This window comes from Tursiops truncatus, chromosome 11 (assembly GCF_011762595.2).
Source record: "Tursiops truncatus isolate mTurTru1 chromosome 11, mTurTru1.mat.Y, whole genome shotgun sequence".
In the NCBI taxonomy this organism is placed as follows: Eukaryota; Metazoa; Chordata; class Mammalia; order Artiodactyla; family Delphinidae; genus Tursiops; species Tursiops truncatus.
Window position 1 is genome coordinate 71,319,699 of NC_047044.1, and position 17,194 is coordinate 71,336,892.

General features: G+C 36.0%; 1 protein-coding gene across 7 annotated transcripts in view; it reads right to left on the reverse strand.

Annotated features, from left to right (window-relative positions):
• The window catches only part of LRRK2 (leucine rich repeat kinase 2), a 153,718-nt gene that overhangs the window by 105,710 nt on the left and 30,814 nt on the right, over positions 1-17,194 (reverse strand). For all 7 annotated transcript variants that reach the window (XR_004528996.2, XM_033866912.2, XM_073788830.1 and 4 more), the window contains 3 exons: positions 9,922-10,051; positions 8,387-8,511; positions 4,003-4,115 (listed from right to left, as the gene is read on the reverse strand). Coding sequence is in view for 6 of the 7 variants with exons in the window: in XM_033866912.2 (XP_033722803.1) it covers positions 4,003-4,115; positions 8,387-8,511; positions 9,922-10,051 (368 nt within the window). In the remaining variant the exon portion in view is untranslated. The remainder of the gene's footprint in view (positions 1-4,002; positions 4,116-8,386; positions 8,512-9,921; positions 10,052-17,194) is intronic.

A 17,194-nucleotide genomic window follows, 5' to 3' on the forward strand; every position in this document is an offset into this window, starting at 1 on the left:
CAAAACTGAGACAAGTGTGCAGTGAAGGAAAGAGGCACGGATGGAAGTGGTAAATAAAATAATGGGAGGGCCATGTGTGGACTAAAATAAGTGTCAGATTCTGACTTAAAGCCTGCACCAGATGCAGCTTGTCACTTGCCACTCACTGATGGGGTTTTATTTATTTATTTTTTAACATCTTTCTTGGAGTATAATTGGTTTACAATGGTGTGTTAGTTTCTGCTTTATAACAAAGTGAATCAGCTAGTCAGAAAGAGAAAAACTGATAGGGTTTTGATATGAGTCTGCAAGCAATTGATTTATTATGGTCTCTGGGCAGTCAAACCTCTCTGCTAATGATAATCTGTATTTGCAGCCACTCCCCAGCGCTAGCATCACTGCCTCAGCTCCACCTCAGATCATCAGGCATTAGATTCTCATTAGGAGCGTGCAACCTAGATCCCTCGCATGCACAGTTCATAGTAGGGTTCGCGCTCCTATGAGAATCTAATGCCGCCACTTTTCTGAGAGGAGACGGAGTTCAGGCAGTAATGTGAGCGATGGGGAGGGCTGTAAATACAGATGAAGCTTCGCTCGCTCGCCTGCCACTCACCTGCTGCTGTGTGGCCCGGTTCCTAACAGGCCACGAACCAGTACTGCTCCATTGCCTGTGGATTGGGAACCCCTGTTCTGTAAGATGCCTCACCAGCAATTAAATGTTTGGTCCAGAAATGACAGATGTAACCTCTACTTACAACTGCTTGGTCAAAACCAGACACATGATCCAATCTAACAACAAAAGGGCCAATAAATACTATCCCAGAATCACCAGAAGGTGGAGAACTGAAAACATTTGGCAAACAACACTAATGATTACCACATAAACATTTAGCTTGTTACCACATTTTTCTTACTACAGATAATGCCACAATAAACATTCTTGTTTTAAAAAACTTTGTGTACATATACAGGTATATCTATATTATAACTTCTTAGAGTGGAACCGCTGGTCAGAAAACATGTCCATTTTAATTTAGATAGATATTACTAAATTTCCCCCAAAAGGTTTTTCTTTTTTAAAATTTACATTTCTTTAATAATGACTGTATGTACTTGAGAACCTTTTCATATGTTTATATGCCAAATTCATTTTTACCTTTAAATCTCATCTACATGAGATTTAATCTTTAAATGAGTAAGGTAAATATGCAGCTTCCTTTGCTTTCTCCAAATGGCCAGAGAATTAGTTCTTCCAACACAAGCAATCTATTTCCCTCTCCAGTGGTTGGGAAATATCATATATGAATTGAACATTTGCATTTGAGTCTATTTCCTAAATCACCATTATGTGACATTGATCCATCTCCAGTGCCAATGTCACACCATTTTAATTACTAAAATTTTATAATACATTTTATAATCTACTAGAGTTAGGCCATATTAATTATCCTCTTTTTCAAAATTTGACTGGTTATTCACATATATTATTTAATTAATTTTCTCAAAATTTTATACTAGCTTATCTAGTTCCATAAAATACTATTGTTATTTTTATTAAGGGTTCATAAATCCAGATCAATTTTCATTTTTAAAAAATTAGTAATTTTATCAAAACAGAGAGTATATACATTTTCCTACGTTCAACTCTTTTTTTGTATTTACTCTCAGTTGTTTCAGTTTTCTTTAGAGTAGTTTTATACACTTTTATTACTTTACTCCTATGTAATTTCTTTTTGCTGTTGTTATTATTGTTACTTTTGCAAATAAGCTCTTTCTTTCACTACATATTATTTACAGTTGAAATAAATATCTTCAGTATTTAAACTGGGTACATTTTGCTTTAAGGTTTTTGAGAAGCACACAAGCTCTTTGACTTGCGTCCATTTAATCAGAAGATTGGTTTGACTTTGTAAGTTCCCTGGCTGAAGACAGCAGCATTGTCACTGCAGACAAAGCACAGATGTGACCAAAATGCTGAGAGTCCTATTTTCTACTGTGTTCTCCACAGACAATACTGGGCAAATCGATCTCTCTAGAATAGGTGACTGAATGTTTCATGTGCAGAAAAAGCTAAAAGGATCAAGCATAAATGGAATGTCAATATTTCAGACATTTAACTTCAGCCTGAATGTTACTGGATTTATACATACATATTATATGTGTATATATTTACATACACACATATATATCTCCAAACACTGATTCACTTTAATAAATACTTTTAATAGTCTTCACATTGTAAATCTTAGTTGAATCTCAAATTCTACCTTATTTGGAAGTCTGCTCTCCAAGAATAGACCTATTTTTAATGGTAATTCATTTTATTACATCAGTAGTATTTGGACCTAAAATTTCTGATTCCTGTAACATTTATTCAGAGTGAGACATGCAATCACAGAATTTTAGAACTAAAAAAAAGATACACTCATCTTTTAGAGCATTTTTTCTCAACCATGGTGAAGAATTAGGGGAATTACACAGGGGAGATTTTTTTAAATAAATAGTGTCACTTCTGTTTCCCCATGACCTTAATTCCCTGCCCACAAATGACAGCCACTGTTTAGTAAGATGCTGTGTGTCATTACTCAAGTGTGGCATGGAAAATAAAGGAAGGGGTAGGGAGGTTCTCAACCACTTCTCCTGGGATTATATAGCAAAAGAAAGTAAGACCTGGGAGCAGAGTGATCTCCTTGGCATCACAGTACTGATGGCAGTAAGCACAGTACTTCTCCCTTGACCGCCCACTCCTTCCACTCTATCACACCCGTATTCGGTAATGTTAGGAAAGATGGGATAACCAGAATCAGAGTTACCAAAAGGCTTTTCTGGTACCTCTTGCTTCTCACCAACACCATGAACAAAATTAACTACTCTCTCCTCTATGTTCCTAAAGTACTGTTCATAAAGCTAGTGCAGCTCATAAGTGCTAATACAGAAAAATCTAATATGTGTTTTATGTTTTATGCATGGCCCAGCCAGATTATGAGATCCATTACAGAAGGATACAAAGCATATTCATTTCTGTCTCCCCAGTGTCTAACACAGTTCCTTCCATATACTTATTTTCACCAAATATTTCTGGAATTAAATTCAACCCATGGCTATACTCAAGAATCATATTAAGGTCTGAGTACAAATGACTCAAATATATCATAAACAATTACATTATAAAGTTCAGTTTAAATCGCATTTTTGAAGATCTCTCTGCAGGCTCTTCTAATTAATTCATGACATTTTTCAAAGTATACTAAATCACAAGGAATTATTTCCATTAATTGCTTTGACTACTCTCTTCCTTTCATGAAAACATTAACCTAATCTTCACATTTTTACATCTTTACTCTGATATCTTTTCTAAAGAACCAATTCATCTTATGTTAAATTTCAAAACCATCTTAATTCCATCAATACCTTTTGCACTGCACAATATAAACATAATGCTCCTCTTCTCCTTTTTCAGATGTAGTATGATTATTAATTTATTAATTATATTATTGCAAATGTACATAGATCTGTAAATACCTAACACTGGGAGAAAACAATGCACACTGAGCCATTTCAGAGGTTATCCCTAAGGAGTAAAATGAAAACAAGCACAGGGAATCAAAAAAGACTTTAATGTGTGCCCTGTGTGTCTTCATGGACTGAACCTTTCAGCCTGGGACCAGAAAATAAAGACAAGCAGCCAGGAGGACAGAAAGAGAAAATAGCAGTCATGGCTCCTGACAGAGCTCGTGAGGCTTAGCTGCACATCTAGAGTTCTCTTTCTGATTGAACAGACTCGAGTGGATTTATCAAAAGAGGCTGTCAAAGTCTGTAGTTGACGGTGCACTTCTCTTAGCTGGAATGGCACATCTCTTCACCCCCTACATCCCTACTGTCATCTTATGTCTCTAAACATATAACTTCCTACTATCATAGTAAACGGAACATGGAAAACTTAGGCTAATAAAAGCCCCCCTACTTCCCCAATTTCATATTGTAGTTAAGAGTATACAGGCAGAAAACCTATATTATACGTACCCTGTTCAAAGCCGCTAGGACCAATTTGTGAATATCATTCCTGAAACACTGTTTTTTAACCATACTTAGCTTATGCTGATATTCAGTATCTTCCCTGGATTCTTCTGGGATGCCTAAATGCAAAAATAAACAAATAAACAAATGTTTTTCTCATAAAGATTTGGGCTGAATAGATTGTCACTTATTAGGAATGATTATAATTAACCCAACAATACATATATATGCTATACCTTTTTCTAATCCATGGTTCCTTACCAAAGAAATAACTCTTAGCTTTAAGAAATTTCTAAAAACAGTTCATCACTGAATGTAAAATAAATACAGTGTGTGCGGATGTTCACTGAATTTAAAGTAGCAAGAAGTTACTATGGTGGAGGAATTTTCTGGAACAAACAATCTCTTTTTTGTATGAATAAGCTGTACTCATTACAAGAAGCTAGAAGATTTTTATGCAACAATGGACAACTTGAGAAAAGATCAAAGTTACTTGGACTACAACATAAAAAGGTCAGATATGAAATGTAGACATAAAAGAGCAGCTGGAATAACAGTGGAAAAAAAAAAGTTTTTAGTTTCAGCATTATAATGGTAAAGAGCATATAGTTTTATTAAAAGTCCTCTAAGACTGTATAAAAGTATTAAGTAACTTAAAGAAAACATATTCTTTATTCAGCTACATTGTAGCTGAACTAACCCAAAACTGTTGGAAAAACAGGAAGTCAAAAAATATTGGTTATACAATAGAACATATAAGTAAAATTATTATGAATAAATAACGTTTCTAAAACCTATGACTATAGAAATAATTATTAATAAACAATTCCTTCTAACCTTTCACTTCAATAATTTGTATTAACACAAACTATAAGTTGACTGCATATAACTTTTCATTTACTTAACAAACATTTGAATGCCAACTACATGCAAGGGATTTTGCTACATGCTGAGAATACCACAGTGAATATGACAGGCATGATTTTCACCCTCCTAGAACTTTCAGTCTTCATTTTAAAATTTATTCAAACAAGTCCTGACATTCATTACAGCTGTATGACCTTCGATAAGTTACTTAAACTCTCAGTGTCTCATTTTCAGTGACCAAGATCACATTAATTGCTGAAGCTGCCCATTACATCACAAGCAGATGTGACCATTAAAAGCAGTCCTGTTGAGAAGTAAAATCTTCATGCCATATGTAAGGAGACTTATTAAATGTCTTTCTTATGTTAAGACCAAATGAATATTCCCAAAAGTTCATCTCTGGTCTTTGTTATATCACTTGAGGTTCTACTATCCAGAATGGATATAATTTCCTTTCCACATAATAGTCCTTTAAATTGTTTGAACTGCAAACTTTTTGAAGGCAGGATCCATAACCTAATCATCTCCAGGTTACCAAGAGTTCCAAGCAGAGTGCTTTAGGTATAACAGTTGTTCCACATACACTTATTGCACAAATGTGTCTTTAAAAAGCACCCACTCTGATTCAGGCTGCACAAGGTGAAAACCTGGCTCCGTTACATAAGCTGTGACCTTAAAATCTCTATATCTTATGCCTCAGTTTCATCATCTGTGATATGGGGTGGAAAAGTAGAATCTGCCTTATGGGTTGCTACAAGAATTTTTAAAGTTTATATACATAAAGTACTTTGAATAATGCCTTACACATTTGTTACTAATTATAAATGAGTGAATTTTAATAGCTTTCATAACCTCCTGCATTATCTCCTCTCCAAATTAAACAAATTCAGCTTCTCTTATTGTTCTTAAGGATGTGGTTTTATATTCATAATCACTTTCCTCTATACACTTCCTAATATGCACATGTCCTTTCCTAAAGAATTTTTTCCTCTAGAACTGACACTAAATCAAGAAAGAACAAGTCAAATGATATTTTACTAAAATAAGTAGGTCTTTATTATTATTTTTTAAAGCAACAGGCTCAATCACTTAAATAAGTTATTGTTATAAAAAAGAGGAGGAAGTGAACAGTACCAGATTGAAAGAAACTTAAGAGACATAATACTAGCTGCAATATGTGGCCCTGAATTAAATTATACACATTTGCTATAATGCACATCTTTGTTACAATTAATAATCTGAATGTGGTCTAGTTAATAAAATTAATACATGTACATCTAAACATAAGTACCTACTTCAGCATGTCAAAACCAGAATCATATTAAACCTCAAAACTACTGGCGTACTGATATTATAGTTACTCACTGACATACAGAATGATATAATATAGAATGATAAAGTATAGTATGGTACAGTTACAGCATGGTAGAGTATGGTATCATGTGGTATGGTATGGTAATATAATAGGTTAGCATAAAGTGAAGTAGATGGTTAAACCTTTACCTAATAGAGAAATGTATTTATATGTTGATATGCTTATAAAATATGTCTATTAATATGTTTCCATACATAAAGTACCACCATAAAGTTATAAAATTATTTTCAAGGGCACCTGTTTAATACACCTAAACATTATTATAAAAAAAAACATTTAAATACATCATTTCATACATCTAAATTATTACTGACTATCAATGTCGCTTCAGGCTCAATCTCAGAACAATAAAAGAAAAGAAATTCTACATTCAAAACTTATTTTTGAACTAAAAGAAAGTTATTAACTAACAGATGATTCATAATGTCTTTTGGTTATCTTTAAAACTCAAATCCACTCTCAAAAGAAGAAGGTTGACACCTTTAAGGGTAATCAAAAGGATTTTGTTTTGTTTTTTACAATCTACAAAGTTTAAAAAAATTCACAATAATATTTTCAAGCAACACTATGTCTGTTAAATTATATCTCTAAAGTTGTGTGACAACTATGAATGGGACATCATGATTCAATTCAAAATTTATTGAATAGCTATTTTTGTTCAAGTTACCAGGGGGTTAAAAAAAAAAAAAAAGGCATGGCTAAAGAAAGCCCTCTCCTTGAAAAAATCTATACTCTTATACAGAGAATACTCTTATACTCAGAAACATAAAATACCAATATGACTACAGATAATGGTAGATTTAGGAAGATTTCATTTAAAAAGGACCAAAAAAAATGAGCTTCAAAAGAATTGGGACTTTTACAGAGCAAAATAATAATAACATCCCTTATATTCAGTAGTCAGAAAGTCACGCCAAATGTACCTCCTAAACATCTCCCACATCCATCCTCTCCTCTGTTTTCTTTGCTGGGCCCCCACCATGTCTCACCTATCACAGCCTCCAGCCTAATCTCCCTGCAGGAGTTTCCCCTCCCGTCAATCATTATCCACACCACAGTGCTACTGTTATAAATTGCAGATTTGGTTATGACACTGCAATTTTGAAACACCTTAAATAAATTTGAATTGACTTGTGCTAAAAAAAAGCACAAATTGCTCAGTGTTGTGTTCAAGGCCCTTCCCTCTCAGCCTCTGCCTGTCCTTCCACATTTATCCCCAGGACTGCTTTCCTCACATACCATGCTCCACTCACCCCACACCATGAGCACTTTCTCTTTCTGCTTCAAATGTCCTTCCTGGCTTTTTTACCAGGTCAGCCTTATTCACCCGTCAGGTTCAAATATCACAATCTCTGGCCTACTCTTTTGAATAAATTATCTGTGCCTCCATCAATACTCTCATAGCCTTTTATAATACATATATCTATAATAGCTCCTCGCAACTGTCTGGTAATTAACTATCTGTCTACCTCTAGGCTCCTATACATAGTACAGTCATGTCTTGTTTTACTTGTCTTTCAGACCTTTGCAGTCATCACAATATATAGGACATAAGAGGCACTTAATAACTACGTGCTGAATGAATGGGGGAGCAGTTGTTTTAAATGGGCTTTGGAGGACAAATAAGGTCATAACAGATGTAAGCAGGAAGTAAATGTGGGGAGGATTGACACTATTGTGGCTCATGAGTAAAAGCTACATGGTTATATTTGAGAAAGATTAATTCAACCACAGAGTAAAAGAAGGACTGGAAAGAGGCAAAAGAGGAAGTGTGAAAATTAGTTGGGTATTATTATAATTCAGACAGGAAAAAAACAAACAAAAAAACTTGGACTTGGTAAGGTCAACAGAAATAGAAAAGAAATAGCAGAAATGACACTCTCCTTGGAGGTAAAGCTTGACACTATGTTGCAGTTATTTTTTCTGGAAATAAATTATTGATATTTCTTATTAAATTTTAATCTAAATTTATCTGACTCTTCCACATCATCATTTTCCCTCTATTTTAATTTTTGGGCTAGTGAAAAGATTACATTTGGTTGGCAGAAACTGGTCCTTTAATTTTTGCCTAGAAAGTTGATATTTCATGAAAAGTCAAAAAATCCACTTAAAATGACATCTCTTCCCACAATCAATTATGTAACTTACCTGGAACTATAAAATGTAAAATAGCTCGAAGTGCCTCCAGCTGCACTGATACTGACGTCTCATGACTTCTCATAACTGTTATTATTTTGCGGGCCACTGCTGCCATTGTATCCAGGGAAGTGTTACTAGAGATAAAATATTGAAATGCTTATTAAGAGTACAACCTGATTCCAATACAAACACCAATTTGAAACAAGTACGAGAAAACAGATCTATTTTATCAGAAAAGGCTGATGTGAATTCGGCAGTATGAGCATACACAATTTAAATTCTAATTTAGTTAAACTTTGACGTCAAGAAGTTAAATTTACAGTAAACTGGGAATTCTTTGATTTAGTTTCCCAGAACTAACAACTTCCTTCTGATCTATACATGGGTCACTGGCAGCAAGCCTGGAAAGTAGGTGTTATTATTTGCATTTTCCAGGTACAGAATTTAGGCTGACAGAGGTTAGACATCAAGGTCCTATCACTGGAATGTGACAGAGCCAGAGCTGGAATGCAAACTCTGACTGCCAAGTCCAGAGAGCTGTTTATTGTATAACTACCTGCCTCTTCCAGATTAACACCACTAGACTTCTTATATGGTATTCTTAATTATTTTTTGCATTAAGTCTTGGTTTCTCTAAGGTATTTTAGCTATACTTTCTTTTACATATAAATAAATGTAGATTTCAGTAGGTGCTACAAACTGTAATAGAGGCAGCCCTTGCTTTACACAGTGCCCTACTGACTAAAACTTCCGCATATCATAACTGTGTCCTCACTTCGCGTGGGTCTGTGGTTACTGACATATAGTCCCTTTTTTCCACTTTAAAGTCCCAGGTTAAACACATCCCCTCTTTGTAGCCTCTCTCCTTTGCTCGCCCTAGCTTGGTTCACCAAGACCCTATGATTTTACACATCCTGCCATTGAATTATCACACTGTATTGTAATTATCTGTTTATAAATTAGTCTCCCCAACTAGACAGGGAGATTTTTAAGGGCAGGCACATTGTCATAGTTAACTTTGAATCCCCACAACTGGAAATTTACACATTTAATATATGAGAAAACAGCCAGAAACATTAATTGCCCAGAATGTACAAAATCTTAAACTGTCAGTTATTCCACTGCATTTTTGCCTCATATATAAAGGTTCACACACTGCCAGGACCATAAAAATCACAATTTAAGGTAAACTTAAAAATAACAATTAGAAGCCATATCCTGATTTTATCTTTTATACCTTTCACATAACACAATAATCTGAAAAACTGTTTAAGGTTATGTTCTATATAACTGTCATTTTTCAAAACATAGTCAACACCACGCATTAAGCACAAAAGCAAACCTTCAATGTATTTCTACTTTATCACCCCTTTCAATATGTAGATAAAATAAGCCTATGTATCACTGACATGAAATTATATTGCAAAATGTTTCACTCTTCAAATGCCTTGTTTTTCCTTTTATTCTTAAAATTATGCTCAAAATATTGATATTCTACCTGGTCCAATTAATATATTCTATATAAATTCAGAAATATGTATTACCTTCCTTCAAAAAGATGATTTAGCATTTTACAGCCACTTTCAGCCACTTCAGGAGAATGTATATGCTTCTGCATTAACTCCAATACATTCAGATATATTCCTTTTGATAACAGGATCTTTCTGAAATTAACTACAAGATTTTTTAAATGTTACTTGTATAAACGAAAGCACATTCTCATAATCTTGCAAAAAGACACATACTATTAAAATAATCCAAATTCATAGGAAGGTATTTAAACTACATATTTAATTTATATTTCATTGGCAACTTAAAGATCATTAATTTTTTTAATTTAAAATATATACCATTTCCAATTTTTACACATTTATTAACCATTTGTTGAGGTTTTAGTATTAAAGTCTCATTCACAGAGTAAACTAGTGGAATGTAACCATCATCCATGTGAAAAGAGTATTTTTTGCAGAAATGCATTTTAAAATAATGTCCTCCAAAATAAGAATGAAAGTTAAATTTCATTCTAATATTTAAAACAACTTCCTAAAATAACCATACTTATATAGAGCTAAGGCTCACTAGTGAGTTGGGAATAAGTTATAGATGTGTGAAGATACTGAGCATTCTATTGGCTCTTGGGGGATGCAGGAAGTGGGGCTGAAACCAGGCTGGGTTGCCCTCAGCCTTGAGCTACCTTCTCCATTTACCCCAGTGGACTGTACAAACATTATCATTTCTATGTGTGCCATGATATGCAAAGTGATGAAAAGCACTGATAGAGAACAAAAATAATTACATACTTTCACAGAATAATGCCAAAGCTTAAGAAACACATAGATTGCTTTAAAACTGATTGCATATTACATGTGGAAAAGTAATTATATCCCAGCAATAATTATTACAAATTAATTTTCCTCTTCATAATAAACTTTCTTCACCAAATGCAAATCCAGTGTCTTAAAGTTTCCACATTGTCTTAAAGTTTCTATATAAATATCACTTATCTTGAAACCTCTATATAAATATCAATTCCAACATTATACACTATATTTCAACACTTTGAAGGTGGCAGGAAATGAAACTTTTAAAGCTTTAAGTACTATTTTGAAAAAATAAGATATGCATCTCAAATTGGGAAAAAAAGAAAAGATCAGACAAAACTCAGAAATAAGTGGAAGTGATATATGCATTCTAAATTACTGGCAAAAATCTGAAAACTAACACCTTTTAAAGACATCCTGAATAGCACACATTAAAATATAATAAGAAGTTGGTTATTCAAGTGTTGGTGAGGATGTGGATAAAAGGGAATGTAAAATGGTAGAGCCACTATGGAAAAAAGTATGGAGATTCCTCAAAAAAATTAAGAATAGAACTATCATATGATCCAGGTATCCCACTTCTGGATATTTATCCAAAAAATGTGAAACTCCACTGATTTGAAAAGATACATGCACCCCTATGTTCTTCACAGCATTATTTATAATATCCAAGATATGGAAACAACCTAAGTGCCCATCAACCAATGAATGCATAAAGAAGATATGACATACATATATGGTGGAATACTACTCAGTCATAAAAGAGATGAAATCTTGTCATTTGCACCAACATGGATGGACCTTGGAGGTATTATGCTAAGTGAAATAAGTCAGATGGAGAAAGACAAATACTGTATGATTTCACTCACACGTGGAATATTAAAAAGTAAATAAATGAACAAACGAAACAAAAACAGAGTACTAGTGGTTACCAGAGGGGAGAGGGGCCAGGGAGTGTGAAATGTATAAAGGGGATGAACTGTATGGTGATGGATGGAAACTACATTTTTGGTGGTGAGCACACTGTAGTATATACAGAAGTAGAAATATAATGTTGCATACATGAAACTTATAATGTTATAAACCAATCTTAGCCCAATAAAAAATTTTTAATGATTTTAATTAATTAATTTAAAAAAGAATTTGGTTGTTTTGCTCAGTCAAATCAGAAGTTTTAATAGCCCTTCCTAAAATGGCTAAATTCCAACCAAGGAAATACTTTAAATTATAGAACTTATTCTAGACCAGCAGTTCCCACACTTCACAGTACATGAGAATCCCCTGGGTGACTTGTTAAAACAGATTGCTGGGTTCCACCTACAGAGTTTATGATTCATTGGGTCTATATGGCACCCTAGAAATTACATTTTTAACAAGTTCCCAAATGACGTTTCTGGTCCAGAGACCACACTATAATGATCACTGTCTTGGACATTAACTCAATTTGAGACTTGAAAATTAAGAGTAGAAATTCCATCGTACAGTACACGTTGGAGAAAAAATTATAGCACGGAGTCACTTTAGAGTTTATAGAAGACTTTACACACCTTATCTCATCTACCAGCTATCTACACAATACTCATGACTTCTTCCACTCCATTTTAGCAATAAATTATCTGCTTTACAAGACCAATAACAATATGCAAAACTCCCTCCAGGCCTTCACTTCAATAGTCACCTTCTTTCCTCACTAGGCAGTGAGGAAAGTGAGGAAAGTCACAATTTCATCACCTCTGAACCCTAATATGTATACTCCTTCTTTGCTTTGTATTTTTTCTTAGTTACCTCACATATCGTATATGCCAATTAGCCTTTTTATTTATCTTCCCCACTAGAGTGTAAGCTTCATGAGCCTGGGATTTCTATTTATCTGCTGTGTCTCAAGTGCCTAAGGTTCAATAAATATTAATTTAATTAATTAATTAAATGAAGAAAATGTTACACAAGATACTTGAACCTTCACCTGGTTAGCACCATCACAAAACCCAGTTTTTCTGGCCAAGAATCCAGTCATTTTTTCTAGAAAACTATACCCAGCCCTACACATGCAATGTTCCCAAGTGTGTTTCAATGACAAGTTGCCCATGGAGATTGGTGAACAAGCTACCTAAGTTCTTAATACTCTCATAAGGCAGAACTCCAAGGACTATACAAAGGGATCTGAGGAAAGTTAACATGGCAAGTGACCAAGAACAAAGAAGTAAGAAAGCAGAAAGAGCAGAGAACTGATTCTGAACAAAGAAACCAAGGTTAACTCCAAATGTAACTAATCCTGAGACACCATAATAAGAATCAGCCCAGGGACTGATCAAAATTGCAGAGATCAGGGCTTCCCTGGTGGCGCGGTGGTTGGGCGTCCGCCTGCCGACGCAGAGGACATGGGTTCGTGCCCCGGTCTGGGAAGATCCCATATGCCACGGAGCGGCTGGGCCCGTGAGCCATGGCCGCTGGGCCTGCGTGTCCAGAGCCTGTGCTCCGCAACGGGAAAGGCCACGGCAGTGAGAGGCACATGTATCGCAAAAAAAAAAAAAAAAAATTGCAGAGATCAAGATTCTTCCCAGGGAAGACCCTGAGCTCCCCTCCTCCCATGGGCATACCAAAATTACAACTATTTACAGAGCAACTATCTATGAGAATGATCTGAAGACTAGCAGAAAAGATATTCCACAACTAAAGACATAAAAGAAGAACCACAATGAGATGACAGGAGGGGTGTAGAATGTGATGTAGTCAAGACCCACACTCCCGGATAAGGGGCCAACAAACAGGAGGATAATCACAATTGCAGACGTTCTCCTCATGGAGCAAGGGGTCCAAGCCCCTCATTGGTCTCTCCAGCCTGGGGGTACTGCACTGGGAAGATGAGCCCCCAGAACATCAGGCTTTGAAAGCCACTGGGGCTTGTATAGTGGGAGAGCAAGAGGGCTGTAGGAAACAGAGATTCCACCCTTAAAGAGTGCATGCGAAGTTTCACACACTTGGAGACCCAGCACACAGTAAGTTGAAAAGAGCCTGGGTCAGACCCACTTGCTCATCTTGGAGAGTCTCCCAGAGAGGCAGAAGGTAACTGGGACTCCCCCTGGGCACAAAGATGCTGCTGACAGCCATTTTGGGTGGCATATTCTACCACGAGGACATTGGTGCTGACAAGTACCATTTTGGAGTTCTCCATCTAGCCAATTAGCACTAGGATTCAGCTGCACCTATCAGCAGGTTGGCACTAGTCCTGGGAACCCCTCAGGCCCATAGTCAGCTGCCACGGGATTCTCAGGCGCACAGCCAGCCACCCAGGGACCTGGCACTGCCAACCAGCAGGTCGGCACCAGCTCCAAAATCCTAAGCTCTGCACTCAACTGCCCCAAGACCTCCCAGGCCTGAAGTCAGCCTGCCAGGACCCAGCACCGCCCACCAGTGGGCTAGAACCAGTCCCAGAAATCCCCAGACTGTGCAATCAGCCATGCCATGACCCAGCCTTGGCCACCAGGGACCTGCAGCCTCTGCATAGGAGGTTCAGGCAGCCAACCAGCCAGAAACTGGCCCCGCCTACCTGAGCACCCATAGTAGTTGGACTCACCACAACAGAAGAGCCCACTCAGACCACACAGGGGGCACCCCTAGAAGATATACTCTGTTAACCAGAGGGGAGTGTACTCCTAGATCTAATAATATGTTCCTACGTAAGGACACTTCTCCAAGATCAGGAAACATAATCAACCCACCTAAACATACAAATAAAAACAAAAAATTAGGCAAAATGAGACAACAAAGGAATATATTCCAAATGAAGGAACAAGATAAAATCTCAGAAGAATTAAGCCAAGTAGAGATATGCAATCTACCAGATAAAGCATTCAAGGTAATGATCAAAAAGATGCTCAACAGGGCTTCCCTGGTGGCACAGTGGTTGAGAGTCTGCCAGCCAATGCAAGGGACACGGGTTCATACCCCGGTCCGGGAAGATCCCACATGCCGCAGAGCGGCTGGGCCCGTGAGCCATGGCCACTGAGCCTGTGCATCTGGAGCCTGTGCTCCGCAACAGGAGAGGCTACAACAGTGAGAGGCCCGCGTACCCAAAAAAAAAAAAAAAAAAAAAAAAAAAGATGCTCAACAAACTCAGGAGAAGGATGAGCACAGTGAGTTTAACCAAGAGTTAGAAAATATAAAGAATTAAAGAGATGAAGAATACAAAAATTGAAATGAAAATTACACTACAAGGGTTCGACAGTAGATTAGATGATACAGAGGAATAGATCAGTGAACTGGAAAACAGTGTAGTGAAAAATAACATGAGCTGAACAAAAAAAAAAAAAAAAGGAAAAGAAAACCTGTAAAATATGAGTTCAATTTAAGAGAACTCTGAGACAACATCAAGCATACTAACATTCTCATATAGAGACCCCAGAAGGAGAAGAGATAGAGAAAATGGCAGAGAAATTATCTGAAGTGACAATAGCTGAAAACTTCCCTAAACTGGGAAAGGAATAGATATCCAGGTCCAGAAAGCACAGAGAGTCCCAAACAAGATCAACAGATCGAGGTCCATAAAAAGACATATTGTAATTAAAATGGAAAAAACTGAAGATAAGGAGAGAATATTAAAGCAAAAGAGAAGCAACTAGTTATATACAAAGGAACTCCCATAAGACTGTCAGCTTAAATTCTGCAGAACAGAAGGGAGTAGCAGGATATATTCAAAATGATAAAAGGAAAAAATACTCTACCCAGCAAGGCTATCATTCATTTGAAGGAGAGATAAGAGTTTTACAGACTAGCAAAAGCTAAGAGTTCAGCACCACTATGCTGTACAAGAAATGTTAAAGAGATGTCTCTGGTGGAAAAAAGAAGACCACAACTAGAAAAATAAACTTTATGAAAGGACAAATCTCATTGGTAAAGGCAAATAAAGTAAAGGTAGTAGATCAACCACTTATAAAACTAGTAGGAAGGTTAAAAGAAAAAAGTAGTAAAATCATCTATGCCCACAGTAAGTAGGTAAGGGATTCCTACAAAACAAAAAGATGCAAAATATTATGTAAAAAACACTGAATGTGGAGAGAGTAGTAAAAATGCAGGAATATTAAAATGCTTTCAAAGTTAAGAGATCATTTTCTCAAGAAAGTAACATTGGAAAAAAGAAAAATACAACAGATTAATGTTTTATATGTGTGTATGTGTGTGCCTGTATATATATCTATAATATATATATAGGAATATATACTCATAATAACAAAATAAATCCATATTTGATCAATAAATTAGAAATAAAAAGTTAAGAGATCAACTTAAAATAATTTTATACACACACACACACACATCCCTCACAGTAACCACAAACCAAAAATCTGTAATAGATACATACTGAAAAAAAGAAAATAATCCAAACATAAAACTAAAGGATAGTCATCAAATCATAAGAGAAAGGAACAAAAGAAAAAGGAACAAAAAAGAACTACAAAAAAAAGCACCCATAAATAAACAGCAATAAGCACACACCATAAATAATTACTTTAAATGTAAAGGGACTAAATGTTCCAACCAAAAGACATAGAGTATCTGAACGGATAATAAAATGAAATCTACCTATATGCTACCTACAAGAGACTCACTTCAGATCTAAAGACACAAACAGACTGAGAGTGAGGGGATGAAAACAGGTATTCCATGCAAATGGAAAAGAAAAGAAAGCTGGGGTAGCAATACTTATATCAGACAAAATAGACTTTAAACAAAGACTGTAACAAATAACAAGAAAGAACATTACATAGTGATAAAGGGATCAATCCAGCAAGAAGATATAACAATTATAAATACATATGCCACAACACAGGAACACCTGAATACATAAAGCAAATATTAACAAACATACAGAAAGAAATTGATAGCAACACAATAATACTAGGGAACTTTAACACTCAATTTACATCAATGGACAGTTCATTCAGACAGAAAATCAATATGAAAACACTGGCCTTAAAAGACACAATGGGGCTTCCCTGGTGGCGCAGTGGTTGAGAGTCGGCCTGCCGATGCAGGGGACACGGGTTCGTGCCCCGGTCCGGGAAGATCCCACATGCCGTGGAGCGGCTGGGCCCGTGAGCCATGGCCGCTGAGCCTGCGCGTCTGGAGCCTGTGCTCCGCAACGGGAGAGGCCATAACAGTGAGAGGCCCACGTACCACAAAAAAAACACAAAAAAACAAAACAAAACAAAAAAAAAGACACAATGAATCTGATGGACTTAATAGATGTGTGTGTGTGTGTGTGTGTGTGTGTGTGTGTGTGTGTGTGTGAATATATATCACTCTCTATCCAAAAGCAGCAAAATACATATTTCTTTCAAGTGCACATGGAACATTTTCCAGGACAGATCACAGGCTAGGCCACAAAACAAGTCTCAATAAATTTAAAAAGACTGAAATCATATCAAGCATCTTTTCCTACCGTAATGCTATGGGACTAGAAATAAACTTGAAGAAAAAAACTGCAAAAAAACACAAA